The 17,466-nt window shown below is 41.3% G+C and overlaps 1 protein-coding gene across 1 annotated transcript in view; it reads left to right on the top strand.

Moving 5' to 3' along the window:
* dennd4b (DENN/MADD domain containing 4B) overlaps positions 1-17,466 on the top strand; it is a gene marked incomplete at its 5' end in the record, with an annotated part of 93,422 nt that overhangs the window by 43,482 nt on the left and 32,474 nt on the right. The window contains 4 exons of the mRNA XM_084336825.1: positions 473-601; positions 3,213-3,357; positions 6,393-6,548; positions 12,267-12,507. Of these exons, the coding sequence (XP_084192951.1) occupies positions 473-601; positions 3,213-3,357; positions 6,393-6,548; positions 12,267-12,507 (671 nt within the window). The remainder of the gene's footprint in view (positions 1-472; positions 602-3,212; positions 3,358-6,392; positions 6,549-12,266; positions 12,508-17,466) is intronic.

Genomic DNA, 17,466 nt, shown 5'->3' with positions numbered 1-17,466 from the left:
TATTATGAAATGACAATTGCGCGTTGACACGCCCACTGCGCGAAGCCTCTGTGCTCCTAAATAACTTTTTCCAGTTCGCACATATCTATTATCTATATCTAATTCTATCTATTTTTAGGGGCAAATGCGAGTGAAATAGTTGCACTGTCGAGCCCTGGCTGTGGTTACGTGACGTCATTGCTATTTTAGAGCTGCTCTACCGGTTACAAATTCATACCGTTTATACCGTATACCGTTTATATCGTCCACCCCTACCGAGGCCTATTTCTTACCAGTGATGGTGTTGATCGGTAGAGTCCAGCACAACCCATGCTGTTCCTCATACCAGCTCCTGATAGTTAGCCACAAGCCAACACAAACTCACACATTAATCAGTCCACTCAGAGGTTTCCGTGGATACAGAGGGCTTGTGGCTGTATTTCCTCGTTCGTACTGGTGTGTTTACTCGGCGCTCCCCTTGCCGTGTCTGCAGGTGTGCTACCGGATCCTGATGCAGCTGTGCGGTCAGTACGGCCAGCCGGTGCTGGCGGTCAGGGTGCTGCTGGAGATGAAGAAAGCGGGCGTCACGCCCAACACCATCACCTATGGCTACTACAACAAGGTGAGCTGAGCCCTCACGTGTTTCCCAGCGGTCAACTCATGTATCCGTTTGCAGACGTTTCCGCCGACCCTGCCGCAGGATTTAATTTCAAACCTTTATTTAAACTCGAGGGGCAACTGAGGTTGAGTGTACATACAGAGAACCGTTCTAATACCGGAGAACTAAATATTTGTCTAATCGGTCTAGTTTGTAAGTCTGTGAGTCGTGTGAATTATATGTCTCAAAAGGCTATGGTCAGATTGCCATGACATTTTCTGTGCACATTCATTGATTCTGGTGACCCCATGACCTTTCTTCAAGCACCACCATCAAGCCAAGACTTTCAAATGAGTGCATATCCTGATCCATGTATCGTACAGTCACACAATCAGCTATGAACGTCCATAATCCCCAGAGGAATACACCTATTGCTGGATTGTAACCCTCAGTTCCAACCTGCTACAGGTTGTTGGTTGACTTGATTGACAGGAGATGAAGGTTTTAAACTCTGCAACAGAGAGGAGAATCTCAAGCTTTAAGGACTGTTGGAGTTCATTCCATGAGCTAGAGGGGTATCATAGCAAAACACTGATTTATCCTGTTCAAAGTCAAACTTATTGGACCTCAAGGACCAGCCAGGATAGCTTTCTACTGATTGCACTGAGAGGAAATTAGTATCATCTTATTGTCTTGACTCGCATTTCCCATAATGTTGGTGTGTTCCTTTAATGCTAGAGTGAAAATGTTGGTAGCATGTGAAAGTAGATCAGAAGGAATCCGTTGAGAGAGAGATTTATTAGTCGCATACATACACGAGACATGTAGTGAAATGAAGGTGGCCATGCCCACCTTAATTGTGCAAAGAAATACAAATAATAATAGAATAAAATAGAATAGATAATAGTAAAAGGTACTAAGATAAAATACTATACAATGCTAAGCTTACGAATTGATACCAAATGACTAGCTTACTGCCCAGGAAGGGGCTAAATAGGGTTCCAACCTTTGCAGATATTTTGAAGGGGAAAAAATACTGCCAATATAGGAAAATTGTCAGGCTTAATTTAATGTATATTTGGTCTAATGTTTGCAAGTGCAAACCTAGCTGTCATCAAACAGCTAAGTTAACTAGCTAATAACTATTAGTGAACTTAATTAATTACATACATTTTTGTGTCTCATTTGTTATTATTAAATTTTTATTTTTTTTTATCAGATCAATCATTCTGCTCTCCAAATATCTGTGTTAGCATCTTCTCTTAGGGCTGGGCGATATAACGATAACGATAATTATCGCGATATATTTTAATAATCGATATCGTTTTTTTTTTTTACCAGCAACAGGGCAGTTTTAAAACCAGAGACAGTGGACAGACTTGTCTTTCTTGCCTGCAACTTAAAGTAATGGCTTTGCTTGTCCAAATGACAATACTGACCAAATTGAGATTTATTTTTCTCTTGTCCATTTATTTTGTTTGCTTTCTAATTTAAAATACAGTTTGAAACCGTCTGTACACAGTAGGCTATGTGTGCTAGCAGAGCTAGTCTCCAGTCACGAGTCACGGTGCACATGTGCGGTGGTTTGTCCACCAAAAAAGCACCAAAAGATAGAAAAGAAACTAGCAGAGCCAGAACTGTTCAACTCCCCTGGAGCCACAGCCAGCAGAGAAGCCGGTTTACTTTCACTTTCAAACCAGCTGCAGCCTGAGAACTGGAGTGTGAGGGGATGTAACACTAAAGATGGCGGCAACGACAAAGAATTGCTGCAAAATAAACATACATCTGTTGTTAAAAAAAATATATATATATATATTATTATAATTTTTTTTAATATTCGATTTTTTTTTAATCGAGTGATATGATATTGTTATCGATATCGTTATCGCAATATCATTTTTGGCCATATCGCCCAGCCCTATCTTCTCTGTATTCACCGTGGGTCTTCACTGTGCTGCTTCCACCAGACGTGGGAACATGCTACTTATTGTCTTCGGTTTTAAAGGCCTCCATGTTCTAAGCACTAATGGCACTCACAAAATGTTCCCCTATAGCTTAAGCCATACTGTGTGCCACACTGCTAACACAGTACTGAGTGTATGAGTGTAGTCTACTCTAATGTTTGATGTACATAGTGCTGGACAAGAAGACACCAATTTCCCCTCTTCTGTAGAAAGCTATCCGGCTGGAAGCTAATCTAGCTTAGCAGAAATTAATGGAAGCCGATACGGACCACTAGCGTATCCTAAAACCGCTAGGCTAGCTGGTCCATATCCTCTTCCATTCATTTGTGCTAAGTTAGGCTAGCTTAGGCAGCATTCTCATAATGTTAGCGTGCCCCCTGTGTGATTCTGATGCGTAGGACGTGTCTTTACGTTGTCTTTCAGGGCAACGTGGAATGCATGGAGTTCAGGGTTTCTCTGTATGGTGTGAAGCATAAACACACTGCACACTTTTAATCCTTTTTAATCCTGTAGCAATGATGTCAGCCATGTATATCGTCCTCTCATCCAGTCCGCTGAGTGAGTTTATTGCGATGAGGACACACGGCAGAGGACATGGAGCATCAGGACACCGAGCGGGACAGAAGGACGTTCTGCTACATGTCACATAACTGGATTTGCGTCTCTTCCAGGCCGTGCTGGAGAGTAAGTGGCCCTCCAGCAGCCAGGGCGGTCGTCTGCGTTGGGCCAAGCTCCGGAATGTTCTGATGGCGGTGGCCCAGTTCAGGCAGCCAATCAAATACAGGCAGAAGAGCGGCTCCCTGGGGTCGCGGACAGGTCAGCAAGGTTCCGCGAGAGAACGCCGGCATTGTTGTTGTCACAAAGCGTATCTTAAAGGAACGCACCGACATTATGGGAAATGCGCTCACCGTCTTCTCCAGAGTCGGATAAGAAGATGCATAGCGGTAGTGTAGAGGTCTAAGCACTCGCCTACCACCGCAGAGACGCAATTGTTAGTGTTCACGGGTGGGAAGCCGGTGGGGTATGAGTCCTGGTTGTTACAATAGTGACTCCTACTGGTTCTGTGGGAGATGGCGTGAACTAGAGCCATATGAAATCCGTTTTATTATTTTCCAAATGCCATAAAAAATTTTCCCAAATTAAATTTTTTCACTTTTAATATTTCAGAATTCTGTATTTTGCTTTTTATGCTCATTTTACCATCAGAAATAGTGTCTAATAAGTGGGAATGAATAAATGTCCACAATTGAATAAGATATAACAGTCCATTTAATGTTTTTAAGTGCTGCAACTCAGAAATACAGTTCAATTTTACACAATATTTTTCAAATAATATTGTGACAAAATAAAAATGCACACAAAGTGTAAACAATAGATACAGCTAGCTACTACTGACATTATCACAATGACAATGTCAGTAGACTAGCTATATCTATTATATTGTGATGAAATATAGTAATGCATAATTTAGGCACCTTTAGTTTAGTTTATTTCGTTTATAAAGGACACTGTACTGACAATCATTTGCATTAAACAAATGGATGGGTGCACCAGATTTAGCTAGAAGCTATCATTTCCATCTATAGTCCTATGTACTGTAACGTTACATAGCTATTTAATCACAATAGTGTCGCACATGTTTTTTTCGGGTCCAGTCCACGGAACGTTGACAGAATTTCCAAAACACATTATCGCCGGAGGCATAAAAGTCATTAGGATACTGCTCTGCTCTGAATTTAGGGCTTATTGCGGAATTTCTTAGCTTCTTGACGACGTTAACATAAAAGCAGCCAGACGCCTGGACACTGCTGCGTGTTGTGTGTAACACGCTGTAGCGTCCCCGCCTCCCCGGTCATGTTTGCTTTGCACCAAACGTTCCACCCAAAAACGGAATTTCAGTCCAGATTAGGCCAAATTCTGCAATATTCCCCTTTTTGCAGTTGATTCCATTTTTATTGGTCAATTCCGTCCACGATTCCGTGAACGCGGATTTCATATGGATCTACGTGAACCTCCACACGTGTTACGCTCTCCCAGTGAAACTCCTCGCTGTCAGGTGAAAAGAAGCGGCTGGAGACTCCACATGTATCGGAGGAGGCATGTGATAGTCTACACCAGGGGTCGGCAATTAAGTTTGGCCTCGGGCCAAGTTTTTTCCAAGCCATTATATGGTGGGCCAGAACCAAAAACAATGGCTAATTTAATAAATTGATAGTGATTTATTTTTGTACTCAGACAGACCACCTTATAAAACTAAGACATACATTTGTGGCAGAGGCAGAAAATTGATAAAAATAAACGCGTTGCATAGATGGCATAATAAACTGTAAACAAGCAGTTTTTTCTACTTTCAATTATTATATATAATACATGTTTGCACTGAACACTATACCTTTGTCTTTTTGCCATTTTATTATAAAACCAGAGACAAGCGCCTCTCTCTATCGGTCTATCCTATATTTCGCGCAACCAGCGTCTGTCTGACGGCCCGCTCTGTGGAGCGGACTGGACTATTGAGAAACTATAGGAATTTTCCATTGGTTCTCTTCTCCCAGTCCGTGTGACCATTTCTAGCATTTCCATTTCCAATGTCTCATTGTAATTCTTATTCGTACCTAATGTAGAGCGTCTTCTTGAAGCGGATTCAGCTTTTTTTGCTCTGATTTGACGTCAGTTTGATTACATTGTTACTGTTCACATGTGTGGTGCCGTCACAGTCGTATATAAGTAAAGATAACATTTTAATGACTTACTGAACTGGATGTTTTAATTTCATACCATACCACACTGCTTGTTTGGTATTTCAGCACCAGGCGCTGTCCACCAACTTTATTCATGTTGAGCAAGCGCTACATTGCACCTCGCTGCCTATAGCCTACCTGTTATTCACTCTCAACATGGATAAAACAAAGTATAATACGCATTCTTTAGGTGGTGGTATTTTCTCTGTTTGGACATTATAGCTTAACTATATAGCCTAGCCTATTCTGTCTCATATATATATGTATATATATCACAATAATGCGACTGGCCAGATATTATTGCTGGTGGGCCAATTTCGGCCCGCGGGCCGCCTATTGCCGAACACTGGTCTACACCCTCCCCAGACTGACAGTCGGGCAGTGCAAAGACCAGGAAGGTAATTAGCATAACAACTAAATTGGGGGATGGGAGAAAAATATTTCCAATCTGTGCGTCCAGCTGCAAGGTAGCCTAGCTTAGCACAAATGAATGGAAGCAGATGCAGACCAGCTAGCCTAGCTGTTGGCCAAAAACACCTCTCCCGGAGTTTTAAGCTAGGCTAGTGGTACGTGTACGCTTCTATTAAATTGTGTTAAGCTAGGCTAGCTTGCAGCCGGATAGCTTTCTACTGAACGCACCGAGAGGAATTTGGTATCTATCTTCTTGTCTGACTCTGGAGAAGACGGTAAACGCATTTCCCACAATGTTGGTGTGTTCCTTTAAAAGTGACCTCCTACATCTCTACTATAGCCGCCATGAGCACATTATACAGTACATTGCTTTCTACAGTCATTTTAAAGGAAGTCAGGCATATCAAGTGTCTTTTGAACGGGTAGACTGAAATAAATAATAATTTCATCTTGTATTGAGTCTTAAAATCTTATCATTTCACTTGTTCCAAAATTCCATAATACATAATATAATCATATTGAGCTGATTTGAATTATCTTCAAACAGAAACGTCCCGCCTTCAAGTGACATTCTCTCACCCTATTGGCAAATCATGACACTCGTTTTATAAAAGTAATATTTACATTCAATACTAAGCTTGAACTACTTGACTAGACGTGACTTTTTTGGGGGTTTTGTGTGGTTTTGGTTTTCCTCAGATGTCACAATGGATGGTTGCCTAAGGCCCCGCCTTCACTCAAGTCTGATTCGTCAGTCCAGCTGGAGTGGCCTGAGTGAAAGCTCCAGCCACGAATCTCTGACAGGCCCCCTGGTGAAGAGCAACAGCTTGAACAGCATGAAAGCCTCCACTGACAGTGAGTGAAAGATGGCAGGCTGGTTTGATCCTCTGTGTCAACAGCGACCATAAAGTCTCGTATAAAGTACATGTACATTACGGTGAAATGCTTGGTTCTGTATGAGCCCCTGAGAATGTGCTTCATACAGTAAGTAAAAGAGGAATAGCACTATACAATATACAAACTAAAGTACAACCTAAGTACAATTAAGTAAAAATGCAGACAATGAGGTAAACATTTTTATTTTATTTTTATTTTTTAAGGCAATGTGCAAATGAGGTATGGATGTGGTGAAAATATCTTTAATAAATAGATAAATATGATGTACAGTAGTGTTAAAATGTCTAAAGTGAGTGTTAAGATGAGTGTTTGTTTAAAGTGAGTGTGCGTGTGGATGTGTGCAATGAGTGTAGATGGATGGGTTGATGTTACGTAAGAGTCATTGAGTATCCTGATGGCCTGGGGATAGAAGCTCCTTCTGAGTCTCTCTGTGCCGGCCATGAGACTAGCGCTTGCCTGACCGCAGCAGTGCAAAGAGGCGGCAGTTTCGGTGACTTTGGAATCTTTGGCTATTCTCTTAGCCGTGGCCCTGCAACGCTTGGTATAGATAGATAGATAGATAGATAGATAGATAGATAGATAGATAGATAGATAGATAGATATTTTTATTTGTCCACTTTCATGGAAATTTGTCTTTGGCTTCACCATGGTTGCAATCCACAAGACAACACAATACAAACACCACATGTCACAGCACAAAAAAAAGAAAACAGCCCAATACTGTACATAGGCAAAAAGAGAAACAAAAACAGGGACAGAGCTTCAGGTACCTAACCAGTACCATGGTTAAAATTAAAATCTAAGAATTCATGGCAATGGCATGTGGGATGAAGGACTTCTTAAATATGTTTAATGAGGAACTCTATAGCGCCTTCCAGATGGAAGCATGTTAAACTCACCATGAAGGGGATGCAAAGGATCCGACAATATTTGCTGAGCCTTGTCCCTATTCCGAAGTACATACAACTCAGACAATTGTCTTTGTGGTTTCCCTATAACTGTCTTGGAGAGTGGGAAGCCCACCCCACCATGTGACGTCTACAAGGGGCGCCAGCGGCTCAGAAGGTTCCTACCGTAATTGTCGGACTATAAGGCGCACCTGAATATAAGCCGCAGCAGCTAAATTGAATGATGTGTACATATATAAGCCGCACTGGACTATAAGCCGCCGGTGTTTTAATGTTTAATTACCATATGTAAGGGTTTGTGCACAGAGGGGATTGTCGGGAAAGAGATGGCTGTTTGAGGAAGCTCCCATTTATTAACATTTTTGTTTAAACAGTAACGGTAGCTAGGTACTAACGTTAGCTCACGGAACGATAGCTAGTTAGCCAACACTAGGTAGGTACTAACGTTAGCTCACGGAACGATAGCTAGTTAGCCAACACTAGGTAGGTACTAACTAGGGATGCACGATAATTATCGGCAATTATGACGTCATCCCGATAAACCCGATAAAATTATTGATAGCTCTGATAATATATAATATATTTTTTGGTAAAAAAAATGCGGTGTGGGTGGATTGGGATGAAGGGCGTTTGTTTTTACTGTAGGCTCCTCCCGTTTTGCCAGTACTGTGGTTTAGGACGAGCGAGTTTTTCACAAATCCAGCGCTCCCTTTCTCATGCCTGGCTGTGACGTAGTCACGTAACTTTCAGAAGCAGCGCGTATAGTAAAAAAAAAACATGGCGTCGGTAGTGTGGGACTTTTTAAAGTTTCAGAGGAAAACAGTTTGCTTGCTATTTGTAACAAATGCAGAAGTTCCACGAGGAGGGAAAAGGGCAACAAGCTATAACACATCCAACATAATAAGTCACCTGAAACATCACCACCGCTACGATGGTGTATTAAAAGCCTACGACGCCGCCGAGCAACTAAAGGCTAAGCTAATCCAAAGCCAGCTGCAAAGGAACCGGCGGGGCTTGTACCTATTGACGAGGCGTTTGCAAAATTAAAGACGTTTGACAGAAATGACCCAAGGGCTCAAGCGATCTCTAACTTGATCACAGAAATGATGGCACTTGACGACCAGCCCTTTTCCCTCGTTGAAGACAAAGGATTCTGTCGGCTACTTCATCATTTAGAGCCCAGGTACATAATTCCCACTGATCCGACCAGTAGAAGACTTATCAAAAAAATAACAATACAGGGTCAAACGTGAATCTATCTGTCTCTCTCTCCCCCTCTCTCTCTCTCTCTCCATCTCTCTCTCTTTGAGAAAAAAACGAAAACAATTGAAAGTTTGAAACCTCAATGCTTTAGTAGTTTAGTGGAAAAAAGGGTTCACTCACTGTCATTTATATGGATTATTATAAGTAATATAATTAATCCTTTGTTCTGTAAAATGACTGTTTGTTACTGTGTGGAACTTGTTTCAGTAGCTTATTTATTTGTTTTTGATACTGTGAGGAATGCACTTTTTCAGTTTGTATACTTTGTTTACATAGAGACATATCTGACTGTCCGATTTTACCTGCCAGTCTTGAATTTGAATCCCATGTTTATGCAAAGATTTGCAACAGTTCTAGAGGCCTTTATTTTATTTTTACATCACTGAGTGATAAACCTTATGTTTACAAGTTATTGACGGATTGTGAATTTTGTGATTCAAATTATATTTATTTGGAAAAATAAATATGGTCACTTTATTTGAAGAGTCAAAACGGTTGTCTTGGCTTTGTTTTGTTCATAGTAGTAACGCTCATGTCATGATAAATCTGGTTAGTCAAAACTACAGGAATACACATTTTTAAAATAATAATACAATATATATAGGAGCAGAAAGTTATCGGTATCGATATTGGGGTCAAAAAATCAATATCGTGCACCCCTAGTACTAACGTTAGCTCACGGAACTATAGCTAGTTAGCCAATACTAGGTAGGTACTAACGTTAGCTCACGGAACGATAGCTAGTTAGCCAACACTAGGTAGGTACTAACGTTAGCTCACGGAACGATAGCTAGTTAGCCAACACTAGGTAGGTACTAACGTTAGCTCACAGAATGATAGCTAGTTAGCCAACACTAGGTAGGTACTAACGTTAGCTCACGGAACGATAGCTAGTTAGCCAACACTAGGTAGGTACTAACGTTAGCTCACGGAGCGATAGATAGTTAGCCAACACTAGGTAGGTACTAACGTTAGCTCACGGAACGATAGCTAGTTTGCCAACACTAGGTAGGTACTAACGTTAGCTCACGGAACGATAGCTAGTTAGCCAACACTAGGTAGGTACTAACGTTAGCTCACAGAACGATAGCTAGTTAGCCAACGCTAGCCAGCACCTGCGAAATCGAATGCCAAACTGATGATATCAGACGTTGATATCAGGAGCTATCAGTAGCTAGCCAGCTAGATAACATTAGACAATGCCTCATGTATTAAACTAAAGTGAATAGTCGACTGGGTCATTTTGTTTAATGCTTCAGTTATGTTGAAATAGGAGCTCTGAGCTGCTCATGCACTCGACTCTTGCCATAAGGGTTTGTTGACGTGGGTCTGTGAGGGGCAGGAGGAGGGGCAAGGCGTGCACTGCTGCAGCAGATTTACGAGTCTGATCTGACGGTCACAGAGCTGAGCGCGCCCAGTTAGCTGTACAAATCCATAGATTAGCCGCACCGTTATATAAGCCGCAGGGTCGAAAAATGGGGGGAAAAGCCGCGGCTTATAGTCAGAAAATTACGGTAGTTAGATTCCGGCAGCGTGTCGAATTGTCCTTGAGCAAGACATGACAGACTTTATTAGTGATTAGCTGCACCTCCCAGTGTACACAAGCGCACTCATTACCACACGTTTATCAATGGCCTAACCCATTTATTTCTCAATGAAAACCAGCTTTGACAAAAGGTGAATTAAAGGAAGGAAAACGGAGAAGAATAAAGGAGAACGCCATTATACTCCTTATTCATCCTAGTTTAAGTTTATAGATTAGTTTTCATGGTTACTCCTCTTGGAGGCATAACTTTGAGGATACAGATTGTTATTTGTGCAGAACGTTTCAGTCCCTTCCCCTGGAGAGGGAGAGCTTCTCTGTAGTTGAATGTGTGATGTCACTAATAGGTCCAATATTTGGTAACCTGCCACCTTTAGCTTCAGCTACACAGAAAGCTGAGTTTGAATTCCTGGTCAATATCAATGGGTGCTTGTTAGGGCTGGGCGATATGGCCAAAAATGATATTGCGATAACAATATCGATAACAATATCATATCACTCTATTTAATTTTTTAATTAAACAACAGATGTATGTTTATTTTGCAGCAATTCTTTGTCGTTGCCGCCATTTTTAGTGTTACAGCCCCTCACACTCCAGTTCTCAGGCTGCAGCTGGTTTGAAAGCGAAAGTAAACCGGCTTCTCTGCTGGCTGTGGCTCCAGGGGAGTTGAACAGTTCTGGCTCTGCTAGTTTCTTTTCTATCTTTTGGCGCTTTTTTGGTGGACAAACCACTGCACATGTGCACCGTGACTCATGACTGGAGACTAGCTCTGTTAGCACACACAGCCTACTGTGTACAGACGGTTTCAAACTGTATTTTAAATTAGAAAGCAAACAAAATAAATGGACAAGAGAAAAATAAATCTCAATTTGGTCAGTATTGTCATTTGGACAAGCAAAGCCATTACTTTAAGTTGCAGGCAAGAAAGACAAGTCTGTCCACTGTCTCTGGTTTTAAAACTGCCCTGTTGCAGGTAAAAAATAAATAGAAAATATGCGATTTCTTTTTCCGATTTTTTTTTTTTATTAAAATATATCGCGATAATTATCGTTATCGTTATATCGCCCAGCCCTAGTGCTTGTTGGCAATTTGCATTCATAGATCATTGCATCTCAATGAGGGTAAAGGTGTAGAGATGCTGTGAAGCTATTTTCAGTAGTTTATTGAACACGTGGACAAACATATTTATACAAATTGTTATTCAATATAGAGCATTTTGAGGGTAAAATACATCTTGATTGGATATTTAAAGGGAGAATTCTAGCCCTTTCTCCTGCTTACCAATGATGGTGTCGATTGGTAGAATCCTTGAATCCTTAGCCACAAGCTTCCGAGCTGACGGAAGCTCACTGAACCTTACTCTGCACACAAAGTAGACGTCAGTGAGCATCAGTCAGCTTGTACAGACAGGAGCTCGACCCCATTGGCCTGGCGTTGGTCTGTGGCCAACCATCTGGAGCTAATATGAGGAACAGCATGGATTGTGCTGAGAAAGGACATCATTGGTGAGTAAGAAATAATGCTAGGGTTCCTAAAATCTGAACGACCTCTTTAAGTTAGCATTAGTTTTAGTTAATCATAGTAGTAACCTTGCTCTCTAACACACCATTACTGGACTATATATTTGTATATATACACTCTTCATACTTGACTGTTCATTCTTTTTGCACATTACTAATCAATTGCACAACCCTTTTTATTCTAATTAGTGTATATACTCGACCACATCATGTACAATTGTACAGCCCTGGCCTATTTTATTTTATAATTCTATTCTACTTCTATTTTAATTTAGTTTATATTCCATTTGATCTCATTCTACCTTTTATTATATTCTACCGTAATTGTCCATCCGACTCCGTTAATGTCGCACCAAACGACCAAATGAAATTCCTTGTATGTGTAAAACTACTCTGACCTTTTGGATTCTGATGACCTGTCTCCCCCCGTCCCTGCCACAGAGGTCAACCTGTCCCGACAAGCTGTCCTCCGCAACACAGGGACCAACGGCTCCTGTGACCCCGGCTCCCGGAAGCCTCCCGTGGGGCCGCGGGACACCTCCACGCCGCCCCCCTTCATGCCCCCTGGTGGCACTCTGGTGCAGCGCAGCCAAGTCTGTCTGTCCACCTTCTACAAGGACTACGCCGAGACGGGCGACTCCGACCCCGACTGCAGCTGCCAGCCCGGGGAGAGAGACGGGAGGTGAGGCGGGGGGGAGAGACGGGAGGTGAGGCGGGGGGGAGAGACGGGAGGTGAGGCGGGGGAGGTGAGAGGCGGGAGGTGAGGGGACGGACAACTTCTACCAACTTCTGTTTTATTTGTCATGTTTAAAGTATGTTACAATGAAATGCTTGGTTCTGTATGAGCCTCCTGAGAATGTGCTTCATACAGTAAAAGAATAAAAATAATAAAGTCCAAACACTATACAAAATATACAATATACAAACTAAAGTACAACATTAACCCATTCTGCGCCCCGCTCCAAGCCCCATTTCATGTGTGCATGAGGAGACATAATAATGATAATCTAGCGTTGATTTCAGGAAGATTCGATAATCAGGCGAAGAATTACAACGTGATGACTGGATTTCACTAAAGGGCTATTTTCGCGTCTTCCTGGGATGACTCAGAATCACCCAAACTATACTCACATTCAACATAGGGCTGGGCGATATGGAAAAAAATCATATCGCGATAACGATATGATAATTTTATTTTATTTCTCGATATCGATAATTATCGAATTGTTATAAGTATTTTTTTTTTTTTTTTTTTTTTTTTTTTTTAACAACAGATGTATGTTTATTTTGCAGCAATTCTTTGTCATTGCCGCCATCTTTAGTGTTACATCCCCTCACACTCCAGTTCTCAGGCTGCAGCTGGTTTAAAAGCTAAAGTAAACCGGCTTCTCTGCTGGCTGTGGCTCCAGAGGAGTTGAACAGTTCTGGCTCTGCTAGTTTATTTTCGATCTTTTGGCGCTTTTTTGGTGGACAAACCACCGCACATGTGCACCGTGACTCATGACTGGAGTCTAGTTCTGCTAGCACACATAGCCTACTGTGTACAGACGGTTTCAAAATGTATTTTAAATTAGAAAGCAAACAAAATAAATGGACAAGAGAAAAAGAAATCTGAATTTGGTCAGTATTGTCATTTGGACAAGCAAAGCCATTACTTTAAGTTGCAGGCAAGAAAGACAAGTCTGTCCACTGTCTCTGGTTTTAAAACTGCCCTGTTGCAGGTAAAAAAAATAAAAAAATAAAAAATAAAAAAAAACGATTTTTCGATTCTTTTTTTATTTCGATATTCGATATCGATTATTAAAATATATCGCGATATTTATCGTTATCGTTATATCGCCCAGCCCTAATTCAACACGGTATAAAGCGGAAATTTACGGATGAAAAAACAATCTGTTTTTTGCATGTTGACCAGAATAAACTCACTGACAATCAGTGATGGGAATAACGGCGTTATAAGTAACAGCGTTACTAACGGCGTTAGTTTTTTCAGTAACGAGTAATCTAACGGATTACTCTTCCAATCTTAATAACGCCGTTACCGTTACTGCCAAAAAATGCGGCACGTTACTATGATTGAATAATCATTGAAGTTGTTTTTTTCATCAGACAGTTCTCTGCGCCGAGAAGCAATACTTTTTTTCCTTGGTTAGTGGACAGTGCACGATTGGCTGAGGTTGAGTAAAATGTCATGGTAAGCCAATCAGAGGTAGAGGTGGGCGGGTGTTTCGAAAGCATCCAGGGTCTGACACACAGCACAACACAATCGACTCAGTCAACGACACACCGCGGGTCCATGAGCGTTTTGATAGTTTGTTTGGCGAGCCCAAATAATCCAAAACTAATCCAACGAACAACACAAGCGAGCAGTCAATGAGCGTTATTTGTTCGCTCTTGTTATAGTTGTGTTGCAGCGCAGGGCACTATACCGTAGTGGAGGCTACAGCCTTATCAACAGTGCTGCACTTCCTGGTTTAATAGCACAGTCTTCAGGTGCTCAGATATATATATATATATATGTCATGCATGTCTTAAATGTCATGATTAGATTAGTTTAGATCAGGGGTCGGGAACCTATGGCTCGCGAGCCATATATGGCTCTTCTGGTGACAGCATATGGCTCCCAGAAATTAAAAAAAAAAAAACGTTTTTTTTTTTTTTTTTTTAATACTTGTGATATTTCTTAATAATACTGTGTCATTTTAAAGTAAACAGAATTTTATTTTTTTTTTTTAAACTTTGACCAGTCAGCTGGTTCTTTTAGCGTTTATCGCTTTTTTCATCGCATTTATACTTGGTCAAGTTCGACCGACAGAAGCAGGCTGAAAGGGTTCAGATGGGGGGGAAGACACTCTGGGAAAGGCATGGCTGCCGTCCGGGATTCGAACGCGCTCAACCCCAGATCCGTGACGAGCACGGTTGTCCACGGCGCTGAAATAGCACTCGCGGTACGTGGTGAGCTACTGGAGCTCCCCCAGAAATTAGTTTTGAAGATACAGCTAATAGTATCTGTAGCTGAAGATATAGCGAGCAGAGCTGGCGAGGGAACACAAGTGGACAGAAATTAAAAATCTTCAACCTGAAGACCAGCTGATTCTTAAAACTTGGAACGAGCTTCCTGTGACATACCACACAATGCAGCGTGAGTATTGCCGTATTGACCATGTTTGGCTCTACATATGCATATGGGCAGTCATTCTCGCATATGAGGAACATTAAGACCAACCTACGCTCACGTTTAACTGATGGAAGCCTCAACGCCTGCATGAAGCTCAACCTCAGCACGTATGAACCAGATTACAAGGCCATCAGCAAAACCATGCAGCACCAGAAGTCGCATTAAAAGTAAGACATATTTAATTTATTATACGTTAAAAATACTATATGGCTCTCAATGAAATATATTTAGAAATATTTGGCTTTTATGGCTCTCCCAGTCAAAAAGGTTCCTGACCCCTGGTTTAGATGATTAGATTAGATTCTTATATCTGTATGTTGTCTATGTCATAAATGTCATGAATTGAAAATGGGGGGACCCTGATGTAAACAAGACGAAAGTCTTTCTCTGGTCTGCATCCCCTTAACAATTGTGTGTATTGAGCTGTACTGTACTGTACCCATTCTGCAATCTGTTAATTAAAATGTTCAATCAATCAGTATATATTTGTTATTTTTGGTATAGTGCTTAACAAGCATAATTTAATGTTGCCCAGGTGTGGCCTGTTGAGGGGCAATACATATCAAAAGTACCAAAACATCTATTGTGTTTGTATTTGTATGATCCACTAAACATAGTAATTATAATATCTACATACATGGCATTTGATTGGAGGCTAGTCTCACTTTGTCCCACAGCAACATTAAAATAGTTTAGATTTGTGTATGTTGTTTATGTAAAAAAATTACTTGAAAGTAACGCAATAGTTACTTTCTGAAGTAACTAGTTACTTTTATCATTTGTAACTGAGTAAGTAATTTAGTTACTTTTTGGAAGAAGTAACTAGTAACTGTAACTAGTTACTTTTTAAAAGTAACTTGCCCAACACTGCTGACAATCGACAACGTTATTAGATCCATAGCTATAATATTTCATATAGTTTAAGCACTCGCAAACACGGGATTCTCTCCATTGAACAAATCGATGGCAGACAACGGCCCAATGACCGTAGCACCCTCTGGCGTCCAATGTGTTAAGTACAAAATGCAAACAATGAGGTACAAAATACAAAATGTGGGGTGTCTCCCGGGCCTTTCTGTGTGGAGTTTGCATGTTCTCCCCGTGCTCGCAAGGGTTTCCCCCGCGATAAGATGAACCCAATGGAAAAACATGCACAACAACAGATCGCTAACGCTGTGGCGTCCTTGACGAAGACGGACAGGAGCACTTGGATTGGTCCCCGGGGCGCGGCTCACGTTGACGCCCTATCTTTCTCCGGCTGCCCATGGGGGGGAAGGACGACGGGGTGGGTTAGGCGCAGAGACTCAATCGCATCGGCGACTGAGAAAAAGACAATGCATGTGTGTGTGTGTATCGCGGTGTGTGTGTGTGTGCCGCTCCAATTGCATGTCCAGTTCGTTGCATGCCGAATAAAGACCCCCCCTAAAGAGGTCCTGCATTATAATAATAAAAAAACAAAATGCAAACAATGAGGTACAAAATGCAAACAATGAGGTACAAAATGCAAACAATGAGGTACAAAATGCAAACAATGAGGTACAAAATGCAAACAATGAGGAACAAAATGCAAACAATGAGGTACAAAATACAAAATGCAAACAATGAGGCACAAAATGCAAACAATGAGGAACAAAATGCAAACAATGAGGCACAAAATACAAAATGCAAACAATGAGGAACAAAATGCAAACAATGAGGCACAAAATGCAAACAATGAGGCACAAAATGCAAACAATGAGGCAAAACATTTTGTGTAAAAAAAAAGATTACAAAATCATGTCTCATCATCAAGCCTAATGTCGTCGTGGGAAATTGTTTTGATACCTTGGTGTGATTACAGTAATCAAATGAGACCGCGGCTTGGGAGGTAGAGCAGTCGTCTGGTAATCTGGAGGTTCCCGGTTCGATTCCCGGGCTTGTCGAATGTGTCCTTGAGCAAGACACTTGACCCTTAACACATTCCCCGCCATTGGTTATACCCATCAATATACCCAGTCTGCCACCACTGTAAGCCTATGGAGTGGCTCACCTTTTTTGCAGGGCTATAACTTTTTTAATTTTATTGCTATATTGACATTACTATGGCCCATTCAACATTGTCTATCGTTCAGGATGTGGGAACGTTATACTTTTTCATTCATAGATTCATACAAAAATACCTTCTAGAATAGGGGTCTCAAACTCAATTTACCTGGGGGCCGCTGGAGGTAGAGTCTGGGTGAGGCTGGGCTGCATCAAATATTCCACAAAAAAAGGGTTTCAAGTACCGGTATTCAAAAAAAAAGTACAACTGATCCAATCTTCTCAATCTTTAGCAATAACATTTCAGAACATGAACAGTTCTTCAGAACATGAACGGTTCTTCAGGCTTCTCAGTGGTGTCAGTGGACTCATCCACAGCTATGGAAATGCACTGTGCATTTTTTTTATTCTATCACAAAGCTGTTTATAAAAAAAATAGGT

This window comes from Notolepis coatsorum (genome assembly GCF_963971535.1).
Source record: "Notolepis coatsorum genome assembly, chromosome: 19".
NCBI classification, from domain to species: Eukaryota; Metazoa; Chordata; class Actinopteri; order Aulopiformes; family Paralepididae; genus Notolepis; species Notolepis coatsorum.
Note: the sequence above shows the minus strand (reverse complement) of the source record. Positions and strands in the feature narration are given on the sequence as shown.